The sequence below is a fragment of the Marmota monax genome, unplaced genomic scaffold, assembly GCF_021218885.2.
Source record: "Marmota monax isolate L192 unplaced genomic scaffold, Marmota_monax_Labrador192_F-V1.1 WCK01_AAM20220418_F8-fsc00020, whole genome shotgun sequence".
Taxonomy (NCBI): Eukaryota; Metazoa; Chordata; class Mammalia; order Rodentia; family Sciuridae; genus Marmota; species Marmota monax.
Window position 1 is genome coordinate 8,433,487 of NW_026692912.1, and position 19,444 is coordinate 8,452,930.

General features: G+C 54.6%; 1 protein-coding gene across 4 annotated transcripts in view; it reads right to left on the reverse strand.

The window, feature by feature from the left end:
- Whrn (whirlin) overlaps window positions 1-19,444 on the reverse strand; it is an 86,543-nt gene that overhangs the window by 15,294 nt on the left and 51,805 nt on the right. For all 4 annotated transcript variants that reach the window (XM_046451655.2, XM_046451653.2, XM_046451654.2 and 1 more), the window contains exons 4-7: window positions 4,509-4,711; window positions 3,433-3,469; window positions 2,402-2,614; window positions 1,537-1,746 (exon numbers count right to left, since the gene is read on the reverse strand). In XM_046451655.2, coding sequence (XP_046307611.1) covers window positions 1,537-1,746; window positions 2,402-2,614; window positions 3,433-3,469; window positions 4,509-4,711 — 663 coding nt within the window. The remainder of the gene's footprint in view (window positions 1-1,536; window positions 1,747-2,401; window positions 2,615-3,432; window positions 3,470-4,508; window positions 4,712-19,444) is intronic.

Consider the following 19,444-nt stretch of genomic DNA (forward strand, 5'->3'; position numbering starts at 1 on the left):
GGACCTAACCCTGTGTCCCCTGCTTCCTGGACCAGGAGGCATCCCAGCCACTCCATGGAGCTCTGGTCCCTGATTCCAAAGGGCCACTGCAGAATGACAGGCTGTGGTTCCTCGGGTTTAGGAACAGTGGCTCACGGCGGCTAAAGCCCTCTGTGGCCATTTTTGTGGCCCATCTCATGGAGTCAGACTCAGAGAAAGCCGGCCCCGTGAGCCAAAGTCTGGCTGCTTGAGGCCATGTGTGCCCAGGACCAGCTGCAGCCCTGTCCCACCCTGGAAGTGATCTGCTCCTCCAGGAACTCAGAGCAGCCACGTCCAGAGCCCTAGAGGGACGCACAGCAACTTCTGGGTCCCTGGAAGGGGTGAGGACCTTGGGATGAAGGTGACTGAGGATGTTAGAGGTGGGGGTGCAGGAGCAGAGGATCCCTCAGAGCCCTGGAGCTAAAGAGAAGTCACACGGGGCATCTATGAGAGATAGGGGAGCGGGCGACAGGGCCACGGCTCACCGATGTCCACTAACCACCCGTGTCTACGACCTTGGACCTGCTGTCCCCGGTGAGCTCTGATCTCCCTCCAAAGGGACCCATGACCCCGTGTCCTCGTGGTCTGAGATTCCCCCGGTAATGGCTCCCAGCTCAGCACCTGGGGGCAACGGTGCTCGAGAAACACGCCTTTCCCTTCTTTCCTAGAAGAGTAGGGACAAACCTCCCAAAGGCAAGGAAGGGTATGGGGGCAGAGCCATGCCACCCTGGCCTGGCCCACCTGGCCCACTCCTCCGTGTGGATGGCAATGACCCATTGTCTCTGGGGGGGACAGAGGGCAGAAGGACTCTGCCTGCCTCTGAGCACCCTGGGCCTGGCACAGAGTCACGTCCACGCTGTTCCATGGGGCAGGCAAGTCGGTAAGCAGGTCAGGCTGGGCCTGGGGCTCCAGACAAGGGATGGCCTCTTGATCCGAGTCACCGTGACCACTGCTGTTTACTGAGTGCTCACCCTGAACCAGGCACGGCGCCAAATGCTGTGTCATCTTTTTAGATCTCCCACAAATCGTTATTGTATGTATTTTTCTTTTTTTTGGTACTGAGGAATGAACCCAGGGGCACTTAACCACTGAGCCATCTCCCCAGCCCTTTTTTGGATTTTATTTAGAGACAAGTCTCACTGAGTTGCTTAGGGCCTTGCTAAGATGCTGAGGCTGGCTTTGAACTCGTGATCCCCCTGCCTCGGCCTCCCAGGCCACTAGGATTACCACGCCTGGCTGTATTTTTTTCTATTTGCCTAATGACCCTTGTTTTAACCTTTCCTCCGGACTCTGGCACCCAGACCGAGAGTCCCACTAGGCCTGCTCGGCCTAGCACCTGTGCCTGGCATGCAGTAGGTGCTCAGCAACCATCAGGCTTCTAGAGACGAAGAGACCAAGGCTCAGAGTGACAGGGCACAACAGGGAACTGATGGGGCTGGGACTGGAACCTGCCTGGTTCACCCCAAAGCCACCGTCTCAACTCTGCCCCTGATCTTCAAGCCAGGCAGGGGGGCTCACCCTGGCCGAGCTGACGGTGGTGGAGGTGCCGTGGCTGCCTGTGGACGAGCCCGTGTCGCTGTAGGAGACCATGGAGTAGGTGTCCCCGGCCCCAGGGCCCGGCGGCTGACGTGCCTTCATGGACTCGATCTCCCGCCTCAGCACCAGGTGGTCAAAGCGGTCCAGGTCTTGTGGGGAGATGGTGCCTCTTACCTCAGAGAGGACAGCAAACTGGAGGTGGGGACAAGAGAGGCACTCAGCAGAGCACTGGCACCAGTGTCCCTAGTCCTCTCAAGTGACCTGCATGAACCTTCTATGGCTCCCCAGTACCCTCAGGAGAAAGTCCAAACACACACCTTTGGGCAGACACAGCCCCGCCTCCTCTGACCCCACTTCCCTGCCTCGTCCTCCTCCTCCTCAGCATAAACACACACACCCGTATGTCCCTGAACACGCCATGATGTTCCAGGCCACAAGGCCCCTGGCTGGTCCCTTCCACCTCGAGCACCCTCCCCCTCCAGATCATGTCTCCCGGTCGCATTTCCTGCACGCCCTCCCTGGGATGTCATCACTGCTTCCTTTGTGCAGCTTCTGAGCCTCAAAGGGACTCCTGCAGGAGCAGGGTTCCACGCTGGTATGTGGCAGGGTCACCTGCGGCTTGTCACAGTTCCTGACAGCGGGCAGGGGCCTGGGCATTGCCAGGAGTGTTCCAGGACATCCCACTGTAGACTGCGGCGTCAGGGTCCCAATCCGGCCCTTTGTCTGCTTCCCCGGGAGCCGCGAGCCTGGCGGGGGCTGCCTTGGTCATCCGTCTCTGCCCACAGCTCAGTCGGGCCCAACTCCTGGGAGGCTAGGGGGAAGGAGTGGGGACAGGGAGGCAGGTCACCTTGGCGTGGGTGTTGAGCAGCTCAAACAGGGCCATGACCAGGGCCTCCACGGAGACGCTGCCGCGGCGGTACTCGTCCAGGTAGTAGGTCATGGTGGCGCGCTCCTGCTCCGACAGCAGGTGCCGGGCCTGTTCCTCCAGCAGCACGCGGGTCTGGTTCCCCAGGCTGCTCAGCGTCACCTGGGAGCCGGCTGGGCCCTTATAGAATCCTGGCTGGAAGACAGGAAGGTGGAGGCCTGGGATTCTGCAGACTGGGGCCAGAGGCACACCCAGGCACCCGGACCAACCCCAATGTGTGACCTAATCAGGGGCAGAGCCGCACGGCACACGTCATCCCACTTAGTCAGGCGCTGTCACCAGGTTCCCGTTTCCTCCTCCAGGTTTCACTGTCTCCCGGGGACACTGGGGACGCCATTAGTGTCTGTATTTCTACAATGTAACTCAGGTCCTCACCGTCTCCCCGCCACTGTCTCCCGTCACCAGCTGAGCTCAGCGCTGGTCCCTGGACTTCACAGTCACCTGCTCAGAGCAGCTGGAACAACCTTGTCACTATGTCACTCCCTGCTTAAAAGGCTTTCAGGAACTTCCCATGACTTCAGGTCAGAAGCCATACCTCTTGTCATGGCCAGAACGCCCCGCGGGACCTGCCATCCTGCCTGCTGTCGTCTTGTTCCCCTTCCAAGCCCGCTCCCTGCCTCTGGGCTTGGGCACTGCTGCTCCCTGGAACTGGGTCACAGCCCTCCGCCCATCTGAGTTGGAGCCTCATCTGCTGTGCGCGCTCTCTCTCTCTCCTCTCTCTCTCTCTCTCGTGACCCCACCTCCTTGCCTTCATGGCACCAGGCATCCTTTCTAACCAGGCATTTGTTTGAAGGTTTGCTTTGTTTTCTGACATCCTGGGTGTCACCCCCAGGGTGGCAGGGCCTGGATCCTCCAGAGGGTCAGCCACGCCGGCTGAACTGTGTCAGGTGCAGAGCTGCTCAGCACACTCTGCCTCGCCCAGAGCTGAGAAGAAGCCCAAGCCCCCACCCTACCTTGTTGGTCCCTTCTGTTGTGACATCCCCTGGAAACCTGTGGAGAAAGACAGCCGTCTTCAGCTGCCCGTCTGAGCAGATGGCCAGGCCCAGCAAGGGCAAGGAAGGGCGGAGCTTTGGAGCCACACACTCATGGCCCCCGAGTGCCGCTGGCCAGTTTGGGGGCTACTCAGTGAACCCCAAGACAGACGGGCAGCTTCCAGCCCCCCTCAACAACATGGGCAGCACTGCCAACCCCACGCCAGGCGGACTCCCGCGCTGTCTCTGCCCCTGAGGCACCAAGCGCTCCCAGCTCAGCATCTGGGAGCCACAGCAGGTAACAGCTGGAGAAGGCTCCGCGGAGATGCGCAGCTCAAGGCCAGGACAGGGGGACGAGCGGATTGCAGCTCCCCAGGCAACCGCAGGGGCGGCTCAGCTGCAGCCCATGTTTTTGGGTGGGGTGGGGGGAGGGGGAGCGTGGTAAAGAAGGCTCAGGTTGCCAACTTCCTAACACTTCCTCATCTTTAATAGCCAGAAATACAGATTTCTATGTGAACCCTGACGTCTTTTAAAATGCTGGCCACTGATAACAACAACAAAAACCAACATTATGAAGGGAAAGAAAGGAAAGGAGAGGATGCTCTGGGGTGTATCTGGCCAGGGGGCCACTGGCCACCAGGCTGAGACATCTGATGAAGACCCAAGGTGACATGTCACATTATTAGCCACTATGCAGCCACCTGGCCACTGTCCCTCTGGTATGACTTCCGGGTTCACCCCTAGCTCCTGGTATTCTCACTAGACCTGGGGTGGGGGCAGGGTCGGTTTTCAGATGAAGGAACTGAAACCCAGGAGAGCGTCACGGGCTTTGTCTGACAGCAGATGAAGAGCTGGTCCTGCGTCTCAGCTGTCCACGGGGAAACTAAGGCCGGGGGACAGGGGTTTGCCCAGAGCCATGGCCTGAAAATAAAAGGGACCCTGGTGCGGGGAGGCCCGTCCCGACTCCAGCTCCGAGAGCGGACAGCGGCCGGGGCCGTCCTGACTGGGAAACCGCGCAGGGTCCCCGCGCCCCATGTGCGCGAGCGCAGAGGCCAGACCCTGCCGAGTTCGTGGCGCTCTCCCCAATCCGGGAACTGGCGATCCACTTGGTCTCGTCCACCGTGGTGCGGGCGTGCGGCAGCCTCCCGACGTCCTTCACGGTCAAGATGAGGTGCCGAGAGGACCTGAGCAGCTGGACCGCCTCGTCGTGCAGGATGGTGAGGAAGCTCCGCCCGTTGGCCTCCAGGATCTGGTCCCCAACCTGTCAAGACCCGCACACAACAGTCACCTGGGCTGTTTGCAGGACAGCGACTCAGGCTGGGGGCTTCACAGCTCTATCCCAATTCTCTGGCCAGCCTGCCGAGGAGGTGGTCGAGGCAAGATCAGAGAGGTGTGTGCATGCCTGAGGGTCACACAGCAAGGAAGGGCAAAGCTGGCTTCCAATTCCAAGCCTGAGCCCAGAATCTTGTTAGGAGAGCGGGCACCTGCCCAACCCAGCAAGGCTTTCAGGGGCAGATCTGCAGCCCCAAAGTCTCCTTTTGTGGAAATAAGTCATCTTCAGGCTGAGACAGGGGTGGGGTGGGGTGTGAATCTCATGGTGGGTTAAGGCAAGAGGGGTGAAGGCAGACAGCAGTATTTTCCTTACACGTTTATAACTGTTGAGCCAACTAGGCCTTCCCTGAAAAAATATGTGTGTGTGTGTGTGTGTGTGTAGAACAAGGAGCCAGCAGTTTCATTTTGTGATGTGGAATAAACCACATTTTTAATGAAAGCATTTAAAAAATAAAGGCAGAAAACCTAACCTTCTGATAAAAACTGTGTGACAAAAACAGAAGAGGCTGGTGTGTGGGGGAAGGGGCTGCCCGGGGTCCCTACACCCTGGCCCAGGGCACCCAGACGCTGATCATGGCTGGTGCCCCCGCCTGTTGGCAGCACATGGTTGACTCCTGGTGTTGCACCAGCATTTTTTAAAGTAAGATCTGGATGGGGGCAGCCAAGCAGCCCCAGAGGAGCGGAGATGTAGGACGAGGCTAGAACTGGCTCCCTGGGCCCGCTTCCCAGGGCTGGTCTGCAGTGCACGCCCAGCACCCACGGACAGTACTGCTCCCCTCCTGTGCCACACGCCGTGCTGGGATGCCACCTGCTCCTGCCGATGCTGCTCACAGGTCGAAAGCAGACCCAGTTTGTGCCATAATTGAGTCCGCATCAGCGTCTCTGCTCTGGATTCCCAGGGCTCCCGCACAGCGGGATTCAATGAAAAGTCATCGAATGAATAAAAGTGATCCTGGTCTTGGAAATCAGGAAGGGGTCCTGTGGCCCTGGTGTGGGAGATTAAACACCCGAGAAAACTGGAGGCAACACAGAAAGCAAGTTTTATTTAAGAGAGAGACAGAGATAGAGATAGAGATAGAGAGAAGGGAGCCCAGAGCTAGGTGCCCGAGGGTGTGGGTGTGTCTTGCTCCTTTATAGACTCCCAGAATCCCCCTTTAAGCCCCCACACCCTTTCTTCTCGTTAGCAACCCAGTGATAACCAGCCCTCATCTCTCTATGCTGACCGCCACGCCTTCTGCCCCTGCCTCTGTTTGTTAGGAATGTGACATTTCCTGTCCCCTCTGGCCAGGCAGGAAGGCAGGCAGATTGCTTTTTTGGCAAAGAAAGCATGTAGGGAGCCAGTACAGGGGGCTCATCTTAGAGAATCACTCTCTCAACCTCGAGTTCTCACCATCCTCAGCTGTCTGTCCCCCTATAAAAGGACCCTCCTTCCCATCCGTTCCTAGGTCCAGACCATCCCTGCCCCAGTCCAGCAGGGACAGGCACATTCTCCGCCATGTCTGTCCCTTTCCATGACTCTCCTTACTTAGGATCCCCAGCACCCTTCGGAGTAGCTTCCTACTCTTGATTCACTAGAGAGACACAGGCCCAGGGAGCTTCTAGCCTTACCCACAAAGCGGGGGACCAGAAGCCTTTCTGATTTCAGAGGTTTCCGGACTTTGAGATAGTTGCACAGACTTTACTGGTTGAGAACCTGCGAAGTCTGAAGTGCTCTGAGATCGGAGACCTTTGGGGCATCATTCAGGGTCTGTGGGGTTTCAGAGGACTTCAGAGAGTCCAAGGGCACTCAACCCGCTGCTAGTGAAGAGGAGGGGCGGATGCAGGCCAGGTCGGGTGGCCCCAAGGCCTCTGCTTCTTGCTACTGAGCCTCTGCCAGGCGCTGGCTGGTCTGAAACCCACCGTCCCGCCACCCCTCCCCACCCAGCCTGCCGCAGCCACAACTGAAACCCTGACCACAGCTCCGCCCTCTGAGCGGCTCCTTTAGCAAATCCACCCTGTTGGTCCCCTCTCCTGGGTCCCCCTGCCACCTGCTGACCCCTAGGTTCCCGAGGTGGTCCCCTCCTCACGTGCATTTACATCTAAACTGGCCACAGACACAGGGCCAGATGGATTCCATCGACTTCTTGCTTTTGTGACATCCCTCCCACTTAAAAATGTCCCACGACCTCTCACATCCAGGACACAGCAGAGTGCTACGGTCACGGGTGTCACGCCCACGACCTGGGTTCCCTTCTGGGCTCTGCTACTCTCAGGCCGTGTGACTGCTGTGTCCCCAGGGGCTTTGGCACTTCATTTGCCTCAGGGGTGAAGATGGGGTCCCTGTCCAAGAGCAGCCTTCACCAGCGTCACCAGCGCTCAACTTTCCATGACAGAAGCCACAGCCCGGCCCCCGTGTCTACAGCTCTTCCTCCCCTCCACCTCCCGGGAGCTTAGGCAGCCCCAGGATTGCTTGGGAAGAGCTTCAGAGAACCCAGAGGAGAACCAGAGCTTGGCCCAGGTGCCCGCTAAGGGCTTTTGCACCAAGGTGTGGATCCGCCAGCCCAGCCTTGCCCGCTCCTGGCGTCCCTCCCCATCGTCCTCCTCTGAAGCTCAGAGCGAAGCTATGGCCAAGGTCAGCTTCCCCAGGGACACGGCCTGCCTGGGATGGAGGGGAAGCTCACTTCCAGCTGGGCCTCTCAGGCCTCTCGCACCCAATCCGCGAGGCTGCCCCCGGGGGGCAGCTCCACCTCTGGTCTCCGCAGCCCTGGGTGGCTGCCACCCGCTGCTCAGAGCCCCAGCCACGGGGGCATTTCTCACCCGCCCAAGTGCTTTGTTTTCCTAAGTATCTCCCTCAATAGCTTTGGCTTTTGTTGAGCTGGGGGAATCAATTTTAATCTTCCTTTAATACATTTTATTTCATCCCAGCAGCTTAATTAAAGGAAACTCATGTCTGAGAGGCCAGATATATGGGAGCATCCTGTGAGCCAGGCCGGGAGGAGGGGAGGGAGGGGACAACTCAGTGCCACCAGCATCTAGGAGGCCGGGGGAAGGTTGCAGAAAAATACAGGCTGCCCAGTTAAACCTGCGTTTCAGATAAACAGCAAACTCTTTAACATTCGTGTGTCCTGACCATTGCATGGGACAGACACGCAGTAAAACAAGTGCTCATCGTTTGTCTGAAACTCAAATTTCCATGTTCACCTTATTCGCTTTTTACCTAAATCGGGCAGTTCTGGGGTAAGGGTGTCGTCATAGAAACAGAGGCTCCTGATGGCGGGTGGGGAGGGGTGGCACCTGCCATTTCTGCAGCCTAAGCCCCCGTGAGTCACCGGCAACCCCCAGCTCAGCTGCACGCTGTGCGCTGCTGTCGGTGAGATCTCCTCTCCGTGGTGCTAGTCACGCTCTTCACGCCTGTCAAGTAAGTCTGTCCCCGCAGGACAGGGCGGATGCTGCGCGGGCCTCTGTGCCACCATCTGGGGACAGCCCTGAACCGAGAGTGGATGGCCATCTGCCCTGCTGGGGACACCTGAGCCCACTCCCTGTCTCCTCCCAGCCCCTGCTGTCTCGTCTCCCCCAGGCCCAGGTGGGTCTGGTTTGGGGGCTCCCCACGCCCTCCCCAGCACCCGATGCAGTGTCTGGTGGCCACAAAGCCTTCCCAGCAGAATGGGTACATCCCTGCTGCTCACAGCGGCCCCATGGGTCCAGCAGGGCGTGGAGATCTGCCCCTAGTTTTGAAATCTGGCCACTGTGACATCGTAGCCAAGTGGTGCCCCACAGCCCTCATGTAGACCGGAGTCTCACTGTTCTCCTCTGAGGTGGTGTGACAGGCCATCGCTTCCCAGGGAGCTGTGAGAAGCCACGGGAGCCCCCAGCACAGGGCTCGAGACATGGGGACTCACCATGGCTCTTCATTCACATCCCATCCAGAGGAGAAGGGTTCAGAGATGTCCAGTGGCTTGTTTAAGGTCACACAGCAACTGAATAAATGAGCCAGCCCGGGAGCCCACCCTCCCGGCTCTCTTCCTCGCACCCGTGCCACCTCTCTCCAGCCCAGCGCAGGCGACAGGAGGTGTTCAGAGACTGGTGAAGGGTGGGTTCCCGATCCATTTGCTTCCTCTTTCCTTTGGGTGGTGCCACGTGAAGTTGGGGTCTTTCTCTTTCCCAGAGAAAACCCAAGAGCTCTTTGTTCCCTGAAAGGAGACTTTTCCTTACCCCCCAAGCCAACTAGGGAGAGGAGACGTGGATACACCAGGTGGAGGATGAAGAGGTGCAGATGCACCTGCTGGGGCCATCCTAGGGGTGTCCTGCAGATGGGGGTCAGGGCCCAAAAAGGACGGGGACACGTGGAGGGGACCTCAAGGCCGGGCCCCGGGGCTGACCAGTGAGCACTCGCACCCCCACCCCAGGACTCTTGGGGACAGGACGCGCTGCAGCGAGGACAGACAGGTGCCCGGTGCCATCGCGGGTCTGCCACTGCTCAGCTCGCTGCGGGCGCTACGGGGAGAGCAGAGGAGGATGAACGAATAACGGTGGCTCTCTCTTATTTGTCACCATGGATGTCCTATTTATCTCCGTGACGCAGGAGAGGAGGCTGACCACGGAGCGCCCTTCATCTCACAGCAGAGCCAAGAGCCCTTCGTCACCCACAGCCGCGGGCGACAGGCTGGTGTTCCGAAGCTAAGGATGTGAATCCCCTGGACCTGGCCAGGAGCCTGGGGATTCACATTGCTAGGTCAGTGGCAGTGACGAGTGCCCAGCCAGTCTCCAGGAGGCCCCAGGAAGATGAGTTTTGATTCTAAAACCTCTTCCCTCAAAATGGGAACGAGACTACCCCCTGTGCAGACTGCAGGAGAGGCCCGGCAAGAGCCCACACCCAGGAGTCTGGGTCTACATCTAGACCTTGCTACTTATTTGCTGTAGGACCTTGGGGCATTTACTTAACTTCTCTGTGCCTCAGTTACCTCCTCTGGAAAATGGAGATCATATTAGGACCTACTCACAGGTGAATTAATACTCTTACTGTATCCCAGCACCTAAATTGGAACATAGTAGATGCTCAACAAATATCTGCTGAATGGACACATATAAAGCACATTAAAGAGGACCCAAGCTGGACGCGGTGGCTCATGCTTGGGAGGCCAAGGCAAGAGACCGCAAAGCCAGCCTCAGCAACTTATAGAGGCCCTGCCTCAAAAAGAAAAAGGGCTAGGGTTACAACATGCAACAGGTGCTCAATAAATGCTAACTGCATTTTGAGAAAAGCTTGCTTTCCCAGAAGCTGCCCACTGACCACTCACCAACCAAACCTGCCCTCCCACCTCCTTGGGTCTCAAGGCCACACCCACCTCCCCTCCTTCCAGCTTCAGCTGACCCCCACATGGACCACACCGTGAAGTACAGATTCTGTCACCCCATCTTGCAGATGAGGAGGCTGAAGCCAGGAGGGGAGGTGACGAGACCTGGGAGGTGGCCTATGTTCTACCAGCCGGCAGAGCCCCGCTTGTCCACCTCCAGTACAGGGCCCTGCGCTTTCTAGCTCCTTCTCTGACGCGGCAGATGGCTGTCAGCCCTTCCTGACTCGGGCACCCTCCTCAAAGGCCTGCTCTAACCCCTCAGGTGGTCAGTGGGAAAGGGCTTGCCCAAGGTTGGACCAGAGTCAAGTTCACAGCCAGACGGGTGAGAGGTTGTTCTGAGTTCTCCTACAGGGAAATCTAGGTCCCACAGTAAACATCAAGAAGTCACAGGGTCAAACCCAGGACAAATAAGAACCTGCGACCCGAGCACCTCACTGGGACCAGCCACCTGGTAAAATTCAGTTCTAAACCTAGCACCCAACCGGGCACGCAAGGCGTCCTGTTTTAATAGATGAGCACAGTGAGACTCAGAGAGGTGAAGTCACTTGCCCAGGGACACCCAGCACACAAGCAGCAAAGCAGGATGAACCCAGCCTGGCTGCTCTTCTGAGCCCCAGACTTGCACCTGCCACCCAACACGTCAACTCAGATGACTGAGGGCACCCCAGGCCAGCACTGTCCGAAGAACTTTCTGAAATACAATGGAAATGTTCTCTACCTGCACTGTCCCAGAGAGTAGCCACTGAGGTTGAAACTTAAATTAATAACTAAATGACACTAACTTCCGCCGTCACACTAGCTCCGTTTTGATGGCCAGAGGTGAACAACTGCTGCCTGTGGTGGAGCCCCTGACCTTCCCCTTCTGCCTGCCCAGGCCTCCTCCAGGGCCCCCCATTCTGGTGCTCAAGCCCAAACCTTCGAAGCCCCTGGGTCCACCCTCAGGCCACTTGCCTTCCACAAGGGCCCTGGCCCCGCCCTCTCCGTTAGCTCACTCTGGCCTCGGCCACCCTCACTTGCTGGGCCAGCCACCACCTCGGAGGCTTCCTCTCTCCCCATCCACTTAACATCTGCCTCCTGTGGCTGAGGGATTGAGTTAAAGCTCCTCCCCCACTGGCTTGGGGCCTGGGCTCCGTGTGCCATCTCCCGGTCTCCCCCAGCCACTGCTCAGCTCACGGACCACAGTGCCATCCCACCAGGAGGCCTTTGCAGATGCTGTTCCTCTCCTCAAACACTTTTCCCTCTATTCTTCACCTGGGTAATGTCCACTCAACCTTCAGCTCCTGGCTCTAAGGACACCTCCTCCAAGGCAGGTGTCACTGATGCCCCTCGGGTACCTGTCTCTTTGAGACCATGCTGGAATGTAAGGGCTGAGCTGCTGCATCCCCACTGAATGGTGCACAGAAGCACCGGACAAATACCTGGGTCCCCAAACAGATGAACAGACCGTTCAGTGAACAGAGCAGCAGGGACAGGGAAGCAGGCCATCCCTGTGGACAGGCAGGACGGTCCAGGCTCTGTGGAGGTGCGGCCTGGGAGGTCAGCCCACAGAACGCAGCTGGGAAAGGGCATTGGATTTTTCCTGCAGCCAGAGCAGAGGACGGGAAGGGAAGCCCTATTTGCCACGTGCACAGAGTGACAAGGCCCTGGGGAGTAGCGAGCAGCGGCATCAACTGTGTGCAGAGACTTTCAACACCCCAGAGCACTCCAAGACGACTCAACAAAGGGGGAAACGCCCCTGTTGTTGGAAGGGGCTCCGCATCGCCCAGAAGCCAGTTCTCTGAGCTCCTCTATAAATCCAACCTTGTGAGTTAAACAAGAGGAACGGCAGGAGCTGCTCTCAGATATGGCAATACAAATGTTTGTCCAAAAAAAAAACCAACGTGCATGGAGCCAGCTAGACTGCACCTCGTTAAGGAGCAGGAGGTACTGGATACAAGAATCTGTGACCAAGTTCAGAATAACAGACGCCTTCGAAGCTCCCCGCACACAGAGGATCGTGTCAGGGGACACAGCGCTTAGGGCCCTGATCTGATCGCCACACACTGTGTGCATACGTTGGACCGTCAGGCCTGCCGTGCCCCATAAGGCTGTACCAATATCACGTCTCAGTGTAAAAGGGCACAAGGAAAAGAGGCTCATCGCTAAGGAAGAAGCCCAGGCTGAAGAGCCAGCTCAGCCTGTGGGGCCAGCTCTGTGACATTCAGGATGGAAACAGCATAAAGATCAGCGGTTGCCTGGGGCTGGGGCTGGGGCTGGGGCTGGGGATATGTAGGACGAGGGGAATTTAGGGAGGTGAAACTGGGCAACGATGCTGAGATGCTGGGTCGGTGGCAGGCACCTGCACGTGCGTTTATCAAACACAGAACTGGAGCCTGGCTGTGATCCCAGCAGCTCTGGCAGCGGAGGCAGGAGGACTGCAAGTTCAAGATCAGCAGCTTAGCTGAAGCCCTAAGCCGCTCAGTGAGACCCTCTCTCTACTCTTTTTTATTTTTTGTGGTGCTGGGATTGAACCCAGGGCCTTGTGCATGGGAGGCAAGCACTCTACCAACTGAGCTCTAGCCCCAGCCCCTGGTACCCTGTCTCTAAATAAAGAACAAAAGGGCTGGGGATAAGGCTCAGTGGTTAAGCACCCCTGGGTTCAGTCCCTGGTACCAATCCCCACAGAACTGTGAACCCCGGTGTAAACCACAGCTGGGGGTTAACAATGCTATCCACACTGGTCGGTGTCGGTGACCAACGTAGCCCTCCTACTCCGCTGACACGGGAGGTTACCAGCAGGGGCGACTCTGTGACTCTGTGCAGGAAGAGTGGGGGGAGCCAAGCAAGATGGGGACTCCAGTTCCGTCTGCTCAACTTTTCTGTAAACCGAAAACTGCTCTGAAAATACATCTATTTTTTTAAAATAATAATGCTATTTTTTAGAAATAATTTTAAAATAAAAATATAAAAAATTAAATATTATTATTTGTGAATAAGAGTGATTTTTTTGGATCTAAACATCTGCATGAAGGGCTCTGAAGACCCCAGGAGGGAGGAGTCACAGCAGGAGTTCGCGGGGCCTGAAGCCACTCCCTGCGCCCCCCCCAGCAGCTCTGACCATGAGCCACACAGTGGTACAGACTGGAGTCAGGCCCAAGGACACAGGGAAGTGTGGCATGTGCCAAACCTCGTGGCAAAGACAGGCTTTTTAGTATGCAGGGCTGGGGCCACCACAGAGTCACTTACAGAAAGAAAACATCTCCCGCCTCCGAGAGAATCAACCCCAATCAGATCCGGCTCTGAAAGTGCTCCCGATGTTACGGGGAAAGTGGATCCATCCCTCCATTCCCTGGGTACCGAGGCAGGGTTTTCAGCTAGTGCTCAGGTTCAAAGAAAGAGCGAGGTTCATCGCGATACAAGGAAACTTTTGTATTGAAAAAACTGACCACCATGTAATGGACCCATGTGCACCCCACTGCTACCCTAACCCTAATGAGACTGTGGTTGGAGACAGGGCCTCTGGGAGGTGATAAATGTCACTAAGGCCACCAGGGTGGGGCCCTGACCCAAGAGGGCAGGTGCCTTGTAAGAGGAAGAGACACCAGAGTTCCCTCTCAGCCCCTGGGGACACAGTGAAAAGGCTGCTCCGGCCTCTGGCCTCCAGCCTGGGGAGCCAGGATGTCTATCATCCAAGCTTCCCTGAGGTGGTCTGAGAGCCTGTGCTGATGGGCACCGCAAAGAACATGTGCCGTGGATACCACAGACGGAGGCTCCTCGGCCTTCATCTATGAGGGATTCTTTAATATTATGGAGAATAAATCGAAAACACTGATAGAGAGAAGATAGGGAAAGACATGAACAAGTTACACACACCAAAAAAAAAAGACAAAAAATGATCCTTAAACATATGAAAAGATGTTCAAGTTGACTTATGGTATGAGAATTGCAAAATAAAGCTACAAGAAGATACCACTTCTCACCTTTCAGATTGGAAAAAAATTTAAACTTGACCGTACTCATCAGCCATAAGGAAACACCAGGCTCAGACATGCGGAGGGGGGGGATTCGGGGTGGAACAACACTTATGGAATCCATTTTCTTGACATGTACCATGAAGATATACTTCCAAAAGCAAGAAAATGCATAAACACATGGTTATTCATTGCAGCATTGCTTTTTTTTTAATGTTTATTTTTTAGTTGTACACAATACCTTTACTTTGTTCATTTATTTTTATGTGGTGCTGAGGACTGAACCCAGGGCCTCACACGTGCTAGGCGAACGCTCTAACGCTGAGCCACAACCCCGGCCCCACAGCATTGCTTTTAATTGCAAAATTTTGGAAAATAACCTAAATGTCCATACAGATAATGGTTAGATAAAATATGGTAGAACCACACAGTGGAGTACTATACAGCTGTGAGAAAGAATGGCAAAGATCTGTGTGTATTGACATAATGTGATTGCCAAGATAGTACGTTGAACAATTATATCCAAAAAGTACCTATAGCATGCTTCTTTTTATATAAGAACTAAGGAAAAGTATAGCTGAAACTGCTTATTTTTGCAAAAAGAAGCCAGAGAGAAAACCCAGAAACTCATTTCTTTGGTGGCCTGTACTGAGCAGGGGAGAGTGGGCGGGAAGGGAAGCCCCAGCCCTCTGAGAGTTGCCTTTTGTCTGGTTTTTTTGAGTTGCTCAGAAAGTAAGATTAATCAATAAAGCCGAGGGGAAGCCCTATCGAATTCCAGCAGAAATAAGTGACCTGGTTTCAGATAAACCACACGACGACAATAAAGGGGAAGTGAAATAACGCATACGACTCTTGGAGCGCTCTGGTGGGGACCAAATGCCAGCAAACCTCCCCCAGCAGGCTTTCTTTCACAGCAGCATGCACGTGGCAACCCAGAACGGCTTGTGCGTCTTGTCAAATTGAGCCCATGAGTGACTGTGTTGAGGGGGGATCTTGACCTCTCGCTGTCGAAGAAATGGGAGGAGGCGGGAAGGAGGCCGGGCTTACACTTGGGGAGGAGGCCTTGGGTGAATGAGCTTTACACAGACATGGAACTGCCTGCACTTCATGTGTGTGTTCACGTGCACGCGCGTGTGTTCATGTGCACACGCGTGGTACAGGATGAGGTTACGAGCATGAGACATGCAGGCGGGTTGGCAGACACGCCCCTCCCAGCCTGGTCCACTCAGAGGCCTGCAAGTCGTGACGCCCCAGCAGCAGGGAGCCCACTGAGCCTGCACATCCTGACTTCTCTGGGAGCATTAAAATCAACAGTGGTGACGATGAATCATAACAAATAAAGCAAGGGTGCCTGAGCACGTGTTGACACTAAATGGACAGCCAGGGGACAAGCTCCTCCGTGGGAAATGCTGACCGAGTTCTCACGTTTTCTGAATCAGGGAAATCTAGTAGGTAAAGACGGACAAGGAACACGTTATTCAGAGCCTCAAACTATCTCCGACAAATTAGATACTGATTACAGAACGGAAAACAATGATTCCAGAGCCCAGAAACCTGGCCGGCATTATTTACCCCAGCGATCAAGGTCACCCTCCCTCATAACTGATGTGAGGGGACCCAGCAAAGACCCGGCACCTTGGCTGGGGTGTTCCTGCCAAAACACAGACCCTGCCCCCACCCCGTCCCAGGAAATGTCAGACCACCCAGAGGGAGGGACATTTGACAACAGAAGGAGCCAGCATTCTCCACAGGTGTCAGTGTCCCAGACGGTGAAGAAAGGCTGGGCAAGTGCTCCAAATTAAATGACACTCAGCGGTCACTGGAGCCAACCGCAGGCGTGATCCTGGATTTGCTCCTGGGCCAGAAGAAGAGCTTCTGTTAAAGGACGGCACTGGGACAAATGACAAGACCCAGACGAGGTCTGTGCGCCAGGCAGATGGTGGCACTGCAGCTGAATTCCCTGATTTGATGGCTGTGGTGTGATCATGTTAACCAGAGTCCCTGTTCTTGGGGCAAAAAGGGTACAGAAGTATTCAGGATCAAAGGTCACGAGATATACAACTTCAATGCAGGGGGGAGGGGAGAGTGATGACAAAATGGGAAGGGTGATAAGGCCCGAGTGCCCCTCTCTAAACAGCGGTGAACCAGGTGGAGGCGCACAGAGATTCTCGGCAGCTCCGTAGCAGCGCTTTGGAAGACTGAGATTCCTTCAAAGAAAAGCACTTGAAGCAAATCCTCCCAGGCTGAGTTGGGCAGCAGCAGGGCACTGAAGACATGAGTGGATTTCATTTCTATACTTCCTGGTCAGTAAAAAGGATGATGTGAACCTGCCCTTCCAAATAGGCTAGCCTCCTCCAGCTGTCACCAGGAAGCCAGCAACGCCATTGACACCAATACCAGATGGTGGAGACCGTTAGATAAGACCCAGGGTCGGAGCCAGAACAGGTACAGGCAGTACAGCATACACCGTATGAGTAACCGATAGCTGCTGTAACAAATTACCACCGACTTAGTGGCTTAAAGCAACACAACTTATTTTCTCATAGATCTAAAGGTCAGAAGAAGTCTGACATAGATTCCATTAGGCTAGAATCAAGATGTCAGAATGGCTGGGTTCCTTTCTGGACAGTCTTGGGGACAATCCATTTCCTTGTCTTTTCTGGGCTTTTAGAGATGGCCCACATTCCTAGGCTGGTGACCCCTTCCTCCCTCTCCAGAGCTGGCGTCATCTAGCCAAGTCTTTCTCACATGGCTGGATCTTGAGTTCTTCCTGAATCCCAGCTCCACTTGAAAGAGCCCTTGGGATTATACTGGATCTACCAGGTTAATCCAGGATCACCTCCCCAGCCCCAGGCAGCCGAGCTGCAACCTAATTCTACCTCTGTGACATTACCAAACGTATTCCCAGGTCCTGGAGATCGGGGTATAGATAATTTGGGGATCTGTTATTTTGCCTCCCACATCTGAGGTGCCAAAGCCTGGTAGACACTCATGGTTAGCCAAGGAGAGCTGAATACAGAAGGCTTCCACAGCCCCACCTGGGTGAGGGAGGGGTTCAATCCCTGCCAAGGTTGCTGGAGCACCCCTTGGTGACAACTTGCTTAGGGACATTGGACAAAATGACGTAAAAAACATTTGCAATGTTACTTCTAGAAATTAACCCCAAGCAAATAATCATGCATAAGCAAAAGAGGTTTTTATGCATAAGCAGAAAGAGTTTGAACCCCCTCCTAAACATGGAGGAATTAGAGAATAGTCACATACGGTATCGCATATCCTTACAGCGATGGCTGTAATTACATTCAAAACATTGTTATTGAACATGTAAGGACATAAAATGATTTCTTCCAATCAAATTTTAAAAACTATAAAATCAACATCAGTCATAGTACAAGTACTCAAGTGGTAAAAATTAGTGCGGATTGACTGTAAAAAGCTCCCCCAACCCCAACAACACCCCCATCCTTAAAAACACACCTCAGGTCCAGGTTTCTGGAGCGCCAGGCCCCTGGGCAGAGGCCATTTCTCGATTTGGGAACTATCTTCAGATGCACTATGCACACCTCCCCTTTCCAAACAGCAAAGGTGGAATTACATAACAACGCTCCGTGCCCTGCAAGTCTTTCTGACATGGAAGGATCTAGATGCTGCACTGTCTTGGAGAGCAGAGGAAAGAAAATAGTTTAATCCCAGTTTTGCTAAATATGTTTATCCTTCCTCTCCACCTAAGCACAACACGTTGGAAAGACATACAGTAAAACCGCTGCACTGTTTCCCTGAGTGTGGGATTCCTACGTGGTCTGCACTGGACACAGTATGTTTATGAACTTGGACTTTGGATGCATGTCAACCTTTCCTATCTGATGTGTCTTCAACTATACAGAAAGGACTGGGAGGAAACATGCCCAACCATTCACGGGAGTTGCCCCTGACTGATAAATTCCAGGCAATTGTAATTGCAGGCTTTTTTCATTTTCTGCTGTCTCCAAATTGCATACAAAGACCAGACTGTCAAGACAAAAAGAAAAAAAAAATCCTAAAAAGAAGTGCAAAACTGGATGTGGTGGTGCACACCTGTAATCCCAGTGGCTCAGGAGGCTGAGGCAGGAGGACTCAAGTTTGAGGCCAGTCTCAGCAACTCAGTGAGGCCCTAAACAACTCAGTAAGATCCCGTCTCTAAATAAAAAATACAAAGGGCTAGGGATGTGGCTCAGTGGTTAAGTGCCCCTGGGTTCAATCCCTGGTACCAAAAAATAAAGTAAAATAAAATAAAAAGAAGTGTAAAATCCCAGGGAGGTGGGACAGAGCCTAGACTGCCATTCACATCCCTCCATGTTTGGGGGTCCCAGGAAGAGGGGCTAGGCCTGTGGCTGATCTGCCCCCTCACCAGAGAAGAATCTTCCCCAGGTCCAAGTCCTGCCTTGTAGCCACCTGGGAGGAATGGCGCCTGTGCCGCGCCCCCCCCCACCCCCCCCCCCCCCCCCCCCCCCCCCGAAGCCTGCAAGCATACAGCTGGGAGGGGCTTATGATTTCCTCAAAAGGTCCTCTGAGGTTTCTCCCATTTGTTGCTCCTCGGCAAACCTTATTTCAATTAGAAACAGCTAAACGCGTGACTTCCAGGGAATGGATGGCTAGGTCATTACACTCCAGCCACAGGGTGGAATGTTATTTTGTAACCATTACAAACTGTGCTTATGAGAAGTTTTTAATTACTGCGCATGGGGAGGGGGAGGGGGGGAAATGCAAGCAGAGAGTGGAACGCTAAACAGTTGCCACTGTATCCTACCAGTCTCGGGGACAGAGGGAGAAGAACTAGGAAGCCGTAGCAAGATGCTCACAGATGGGAACCACCCAACGCCCTCGGTGAGCCGAGAAGCCAACTGTGGCTCTGCCACACAGCAGAATCATGCTCAGCCATAAAAATGAATTTAATGATATAGACGACATTATGTCAAGGGAAAGAAGCCAGATGAAAAGGCCACAGTCTGATTCACTGAAATGCAATGTCCCACGTGAACCAATCGGCAGAGACAGGCTGAGGGAAGTTTTCAGGGAGTGGTGAGGGTAGGAATGGAGGGGGGTGTTTGGGGGGTCCTTAAGGGGTGCAGGGGTTTTTAGGGGTGTGATAAAGACATTCTGAAATTCGGTAGCAGTGATAACTGCACAACCCTGTGAATTTGCTCAAATGCACTGGTTTGAACAGTGGAACCAGGTGAATTTCAGGGTAGATGGATCATCTCTCAAGACCAACAAGCGGCGAGTGAGTCCTGCTGCCTGGGGGGCGGGATGGCGGCCCTGTTAGGTCTGATGCGTGGAACTTCTTACTTTAGTAGCTGGAAAAAATAAACAGCTTCCTCAAAGGGTTTGGGTCAACACCCC